Source organism: Sprattus sprattus, assembly GCF_963457725.1.
Source record: "Sprattus sprattus genome assembly, chromosome: 1".
Taxonomy (NCBI): Eukaryota; Metazoa; Chordata; class Actinopteri; order Clupeiformes; family Clupeidae; genus Sprattus; species Sprattus sprattus.
The window spans coordinates 37,835,778-37,843,956 of record NC_137920.1 but is presented as its reverse complement, the minus strand read 5'-3'; the positions used below and the strand labels follow the sequence as shown (position 1 = coordinate 37,843,956).

Here is an 8,179-nt window from a genome sequence, read left to right as displayed (position 1 = left end):
CGAGCTCTGAAAGCTAGATTAATAGGAGATAGATGGATACTTTATTAATCCTTAGGCGAGCCAAATGAAATTTCACCGTTGCTCATTCAAATCAATGGAACTTTTTGCAACATTCTGAGGAGCTGGCGGGCCAGATTTAATGGCTTGTCGGGCCTGATCAGGCCCCCGGGCCTTGAGTTTGACACGTGATCCAAAGGGTAAATTTAGCCATCTGAGAAAACACTACTGTTTTACACTCAATTTCACAGATAATGTTTAAATCATTGCACGTCACGCCTACTGTTCTTCCTTGTTGCAGCCTCAGTTATGAATTGACCTCACCAGTGTCAGGTGAAGTCAGTGAGGCCAGTGGTCAGTTGGTGTTGGTCCACTTACGCGCACTGGCTCATCTAACTCTCCCCTACCCTAGAAACTAACTTCATACACCTAACACCTGAGAAACATGGAGCTGCCCGTTCGGGATCTGTTGAAGACCATATTGACGCATGAAGTTGTTGGAGTCCAGACTGACGTATTTGCATAGAAAGGTAAACGTGTCCATAGGCTAACTGTGCTCTTTAATTTAAAATGGATACGATAATATTCGAAGGACAAATCGTTGGAACGTCATTGACATAGACCAAGATGGCAAAGTAATTTGATTCATTTCGTTGCTATTTAGAATTTTCATAAAATATGACCATGACAGGACATGCCCGGACCCAAGAGGGTGTTTAAGGGTTCATCTTCTAAAAGCACGTAGGTTTGACATGGTCATGACGGCAGCCCACGAGGAGTGAAAGGTGATATATCTGAAGGCGTAGTGTGACCAGAGGGCCATACTGTGGGCTACAGCAACTCCTGCCAAGCTGCTAAATTTGAACAGCTGGATTCTAAATCCAGACATACTGCTTCTTGCGCACATCGGCCGTCTGGCAACACTAAAGTGTGAAGGCGGGGAGGGGGATGCCCCTGCGTTTTATCAGCTGTTGTCTGCAAATGCTTTCAACGAAACACCCACTCATGGTACTTATGACGTCTAGGAAGTATAAATGATATAATAGTCAATAATCACCTGGAATTGAGCTGCATAATTAGTTTCCTCTAAGTGTTACGTATGAGTCTAGGAAATATATATAAAAAAATCTGCCTATTAGTCTATTAACCACGTATTGTCAATGATCTCCTGGAATTGAGCTACATATTTAGTTTCCTATGTAGTTACAAATATTTGTGAAGATCTGTGTAATACAAATCAGTATAGCTATGGATGAAATGTTTATTCTTCATTTAAGTGTCAACAGCTGGGAACTTACATTTCAGCCCGAGTTGACGTTACCCTTACTTGTTCTAATTAGATTAAACTTGACTAGATTTTAACTTTTCCAATTACTTTCAATATTGAAAGAATACAAATCCCAAATACAAAACATGAGTTTCAATAAAGCTTTAATAGAAAACAACAGAGCATTGTACAAGCCAACACACCTACACAAAAAAATGACTGGAGATTAAATAAAATCCACACGGGAAGCACTTTAAGCCTATGTACAAAAAACTGAGGGATTTCAGTGTGTAACAAGATTTCACAATTTCAATAGGCCCCTTACTGGACTTAAGGACTTCAGCTGCTTTTAAAAAGAAAATAGGAGGAAGAGATTCAGTGAAATAAGAGAGTAGGGGTTGGGGTGATGTGCATGTGTCTGTTAACTCTAAGATTTAAGGGAAGTAGGCTTCATGATTCTAGGTTATTAGGCTAACTAAAATTCTCCACCAAGTTATGCCACTACACCGATAATCTTGAGTACAAGAATTTCTGGACACAGATCTACTATTGGATGATGCAAGGGGACACATGCAGGACTGGGAGACCAGCATACTGATGCTTCCACTCTCAATCTCCCAGGTCCAAAGCATGAACATTTCCAAAATACAGTTCTCGTTCCCTCTTCCCTTGGTGTTTCTAGGCCGAGCTGCTCTTGGGCTTGCGATTTTTGGCAGAGCGTACCTCTTCCAGGAGATCTTTCAGATACTTGATCTCACGGCTGATTGAGTCGGCCTTCTCCCCCAACTCGTTGTTCCGCTTCTCCAGCTCTGCGACCTCTGCATTCAGCAAGTCCTGCTCGGAGCGCTTCTTCTGCCGGTAACGGGTAGCTGCAGTCTTGTTCTGCTCCATCTTCTTCAGCTTCTTCTCCACCACCTTAGGTGCTCCAGACACAGTCTTCACCTTGCCACTGATGGGGGGAGAGCCAGCTGCATCTGGATCAGGCTTAGAGTAAGGCTTGGTTCTGGAGGAACCACCGGGCCTCGGAGAGGGTGGAGGGCTCACCTGGTGGGGAGGAGAGCCGGCGTCAGAGCCAATGCCGCTGTCGTACAGCTCACCACAAGAGCTTGGAATGGGGCTCAGCTCCTCTTTGGGACTGGCTAGAACCACGACAATGTGTGTCGGCGAGAGGGAGAGAACAATACTGGAGGTCTGAAGGGCTTCCGGGGTGGCTGTGGCCACAACAGGAGGCACCACCTTCTCCAGCTCAGAAACATCAACCTCACTACCCAACTCAAGGGTATAGGTGGAGGGCAAGGGAGCTGGGACTGGAGAGGATGGCTCCGACTTGATCTCGATCTCCAGGAGAGCAGGCTCGGGAACTATTGCTACTTCTGGTTCTGGGAGGGCGATGGGAGAAGCAGGGTCTTCAGGAAGTGCGAGAAGAGCCAGGTCTTCTTGAGCGGACGCATCGGGGAAGGGCAGCGGATCCAAGTCGAGATCCATGTGGGACTCCAGGGAGGCCAGGAGCTCTTCCGGAGAACTGGGCGGCTCGTCTGACTCGCAGGACCCAATGAGAGACTGAAGGTCAAAGTCGCTTAGATCGATTTTCTCCGTCATCCAGTCCATTCCAGAGAAAGCATCCACTGCAAATGACAGAGAGAAACATGTTTGCCAACTATTTACTCAGATTTTAATTATAAACTAGGGCTATAGAAGTTTAAAATGTTCAATACCACAATTTTCTAAGGTTTGCACCCCTTTTAGAGTATTGGAACAAGGGATATTTGGAATAGAAATATTAACTTAAAACTAAAATTGTCATTACAATTTTATATACATTGTTTGTTTTCCTCCTTAAACCTTCTCCTCAATTTCAGTTTGACTCAATTGATTTGACTGGTCAACCAGAAGGTTACAGTGATGATGCGCTTTTTAAATGTTTAGTGTATGCTCAGTGCAGAGGACTGGGTGTTATAGAATGGTTCTCATGTTTTGGTGTTACGAGATAAAACAAAAAACACGTGGTGCCAAAAGCTACACGAGGACGGCAGATAAGGGAGGTAGTACATCTCCTGATACCACAGTATGACGATGTTACAATTATCGTTGCAACCCTCTCATAGACTCAACATAGTACTTGATCCCACATTGGAGATGGACCTCACCTTCGCTGTTCTCTGCACCTATGTGGGCAGTCAGCAGCTCATCGGCTGAGAGCCAAGGCAAGGAAGGAAGCAGGTCAGCCTTGGATCCCAGGAGAGTGGAGGGAGGGGAGGAAGGGGAGAAACAGGGGAAGGGAGAGGAGCAAGAATCAGCATAGGAAGAGAAAGAAAGGGGCGAAGCACGCCCCTCTGTCAGAGGTTCCTCTTCATCGTCCAGAAGGGGCCCAAGAGGGTCATCCATCAGAAGTGAGGGTCCCAAGAACAGGGACCCCACCTCCTCCATAACTAGTTGTGAGCTCAGAGACATCACTGCTTCGGGTCAGGGACACAAGAAGCAGAGGTTTTGATGACCGGTCGAGCGGGAGTTTTATGCTGTCGACGGCAGCAAGGCTGTGGGGTTTTGCATCGAGAGACCTAAGAGAACAGGGATGACAAAGAGAATGGTGAGGATTCATACTCCTATGAACCACGGCATGTACTGCATGAACAGCAGTCACAAATAAACATAGCCTATGTGTGCACACGTATTCTTTTAGGTAACAGCTATGATTCACCCACATTCTGTATCATCTGTGTGGGTGTGATGAAAGCAGAATATTGCATACATTTTGGGTCTCGTTCACCATGTATCAAATATGCCAAACCATCATGGTGGAGCTGGTACCAATGATGCATGCGAGGTGAGAATCTAACAATTCTACAGTCAGCGTGACTATTCTAGGCAAGTTCAACAGAAGGAGACTCATCACATGAGCGCACCCTCCCTTTACGAGAAGACTTTGCTGTCCTTATATGGGCATGGCGCGACCGGTGACTCCACCCCCAGTCTCTGAGTCTAAGCTGGGGATGTGTCCTTACCGCCATTTCCACAACACTTCAGCCTACTACAGAAAGGAAATCGAGGACAGTCGCCATTTTAAAAGTGCCACGTTGTCTTGGTTATAACCCATCAATATGACTTCCATGAAGTTTGTTTACATCGTATGGTTTCATACAATTAATGGAGTCGCTGAAACATGGGATAAATATATCTGGCTAACGGCTAGCTCACTTCAAAAGACATTACCGTTACAACATCCAGACATTCTCGATATCTCACGTGCAATGCCATTGGCAATTTGATTTAGAACCGGACACCCATACTTCCTACTTGACATTAAGACTGTCAGATGATATGACTTATCTACGAGTATTCAGATGAACTCAAATAAAATTAAGGGGGCAAATTAGTGTTGGTCTTTCAACTGGCTATGCAGTGTCGCTAATTTTGGCAAGTTATCCATAACTAAGTTAGTTAATGTGAACGAGCAAGTTAATTACATGGTGAAGTCAACTGTCTCCTGTCAAATAAGTTAACTTCCGTGTAAGCTTGTCGTGAAAATCAAAGTGTACTTACGCCATTTTGCCAAATAAAGCCAGGGCAGTTAGCCTTTGCACTGCCGGGTTGCCGCTGCTAAATATGCCGCTGCGCTATACTGCCATTTTGCGCGGGATAGCTTCAAGCTCGGAGTGTTAGTAGTATCTTCAGAGAACAAGGTAGAACGAACTCTGTTGTAAAGTCACATGATAATATATAGAGACGCATAACAGCGTGAGATAACCTTCCGCAAGTGTATAATTTGCATATCAACCCGCCTGACGCAAAATAGTTCATTCTGATTGGTTCATCGCCTATTTGTACCTGAGCCAACAAAGTAGTCCGCCCAACCAGTACAAATTCTTTGTTTAGTAATGTGGGTCATGGAAACGTTTTCCGCAAGCGGAAGCGTGTGTTTTTGTTGATCATGTTAAGAAAGCAGAGTTGATATTTCTGACATGGCTTTAAAATTTCCATAGACGAAAGTAATTCTACTAATTCTATGACTGTTGGAAAATACGTTACTCATGTGTAAGCCTAGTCTATTTTAACAAAGATATAAGCTAACAGATTTGTCTTCAAGGACTGTTTACTGTTTTCAAAGATATCTGTGATGTAGCGATGAGGCAAATAATCTTTAATCTCATTAGATCCACTGATACCTTTTAATCAGCAAGTTCCCCACATAGGCTAATACAATACATCTAGCATATGAATTTGTATGCCCTTGATAAATTGTCAAGTGAATATGGAACACCCGCTAAAAAGATCACTAGCACGTGAAGGTCAGGTCTATCATGTCTTCTTTGCCTAGCACATCCATCTCATCACATTCTTGTGTTTCCGTCACGCATTAGATCCACGGGCAGCACGTGATTCGCAAATCTTCACTGATACCTTCACCTATACTTTCATTGTTTTAACTCCGATAGCTATATCACTTGTTACTATTGACAAGTAAAGGCATGTCGATTAAACGACAAGTTGAGGCTATGGGAGAGAAAATGGCTTTAAGTAGCCTATGTTCATACGCCAGTGTCAACAGGTTCATTTTTGGAATCTGAGAACTCTACAAGGCTGACCTCTAAAGGCGAATATGGGTACTAGAAACCATAGGAATACTTCCAATAATTCGGACTGTCATAACTTTGAAACACATGAATCTATACTTTGTTAGGTGAAAATTCACTCAAGTTACCTCAGGACTCTTGAGTTGCATATATGTATATTTATTCAACAACAACAACCTTGTCGGGGTCACCCAAGTCCTGGCAGGCCAGAGAGGCACGGGCCCACTCTCAGAGGCGAGAGAGAGAGAGAGAACCCGGGCTCACTCTCAGACTGCAGCAGACGAGAGAGAAGCAAAATTAAACACATTACATATAGCCTACATTATATAGAAAGAAGTGATTGTTCTCTGATGCCAAAACACTGTCAGCAGGGATAACCATGTGGTGGGTCTATGACGTCTGAGGTCATCTTACTATGATTTTTGCAACTTAATGCAACAGCAAGGCAGACTTCTTCTTATCAGCGCTTGCTTACGCACACACACACAAGGTACACTTTTAGGCACATACACAGAGTTAGAACCATCAGCACTTAAGAATCAAAGATATAGGCCTACAGAAACAGAAAAAAGTCATGTTTTATCCAACAAAGGTAAATGATTAACACACATACATATTTGATTAAAGTCAGAGTTTCATATTTCCCTATCAGAATTAGTTTGCCGTTTAGGTTTGTGAGGAGCTAGCCTTAATGTGCAACCCACTATTGACATCAAGACAAAAGCAGCACTGCTGTTTAGTGTATTTTTTATTGTTCTATTGAGTGCTTAATCTTATTAGTTTTGATTATTCTTTGCAGAAACTAAAATACATCAATATCTGTAATTACTTGGTGTAACTCACTTTATATGCTGGGGTCAATTTGAACAACAGTGAAGTGAAAGTCTACACTTCATGTTTTTATTTATTAGCCTATTGGACAGTAGTGGACATCAGGACTAAGCTCATTCCTTTAACTCAAGTTTGTGTTTATACTCAAAACACTCATTCAGCTGACTTTGAAGTTGACTGGCAACCGTGCGTATCTTTTTGGCAAATTTTGACTGCTTGGCTTTCTTCAATTTCTTGTCATCTTTTTTATTGAAAAGTAGCTCCATCCCTGTTGAAAACCCCTCAATGATCCCAGATGACCTGCTGAGGGCACTAAAAGCACCGGTGCTTCCCCCGGCCACCTCCATGATCCTGGCCACTTTCACAGCCTCTGTGTCGACGCCAGTCAGGGTGGAGAGGTTGTGTCTCCTCAGATGCTCTATCCCTGTCTGGATGAAAACCAGGCATCTCTCAATGTCTCCAATCTCACTTGTGTAGGCCTGCAGGATCTTCTCCACCTTCTCTCTGTCCTGGGTTGTGGTCACTTTGTTGGCGATGGCAACCGAAGCTCCGGTGGCAGCACCGGTAGCAGCCACACCAACACCTACGGCTGCCGCTGTCACCGCCAGGGACGCTCCCAGGGTGATCGGAGCAAGCACGAGGCCTGCCACTGCGGCGACAGCTGTAAGGCCCCCGACAGCACCAGTGGCACCAGTGATGGCTGCGATTTTCAGCTTTTTGGAGACCTTGTCGATGTCGTCAGCAAGATTGCTAAGTTCGGTGATGTGGTTCCGAAGAGACTCACCACGCTCGGTCAGAAGAATGCCATAGACACTCAGGGAATTCTGGATCCTGTGCACTTTCGTGGTGAACGTTCTGAAAAGGTGAACAAGGAGAGTTCAGCAGCAGATGAGTTACAGTTTATTCAACAGTCATGACTGCTCTTTGTGGTGCTTCTACAAGTCTACACCTACACCTGTCTGTGACTGTTGCTGAACATACAATTGTGTCCCTCAAAAAGTGTATTTTCTTTCATTTTCACCCTGAATAACTTTTACCATACTTCGATCTTTATTTTTTTTTTAGAAAAAACAGTATGCATCCAGAAATCTAACCAAGACATCTTGAAGTCCCTTGATGACTCAAAGTGTAACATATTTCCACATACCTGGCCTCTATGCCTTTTGAAAGCAGATAGTCATTTGACAGCTCATCCCATGCTAAAAGGCAAGCAGAACTCATGTTAACTGCCTTTCTGAGAGAATATGTTCAGTTATTATTACAACTCACAATACAATGCAATTCAATACAACTCACGTTCTACTGTGTTCCACCAATGCAACAGTTCTTTGTCATCCTACATCACCAGAGAAGATAAATCAATACTCACAACACTGTTAAATGAGTCTGCATATTGTTGTATAATATAATCTCAGAAATTATGACCACATAAAAGATTATTTCATGCCATTTTGTAGTGGACTGATTTTTCTTGATTGTAGCTCTTCTGGTTTAAAGAACCGTAATCAGGAGG

At 43.7% G+C, this 8,179-nt stretch overlaps 1 protein-coding gene across 1 annotated transcript; it reads right to left on the bottom strand.

Annotated features, from left to right (window-relative positions):
* Window positions 1-1,411: 1,411 nt before the first annotated feature.
* On the bottom strand, window positions 1,412-4,939 carry atf4a (activating transcription factor 4a). The gene is made up of 3 exons (XM_080833050.1): window positions 4,805-4,939; window positions 3,412-3,822; window positions 1,412-2,889 (listed from the first exon to the last, which is right to left on the bottom strand). Exons 2-3 carry the CDS (start codon window positions 3,713-3,715, stop codon window positions 1,943-1,945), a joined length of 1,251 nt encoding a protein of 416 aa, XP_080689176.1. The 5' UTR covers window positions 3,716-3,822; window positions 4,805-4,939; the 3' UTR covers window positions 1,412-1,942.
* Window positions 4,940-8,179: the final 3,240 nt, after the last annotated feature.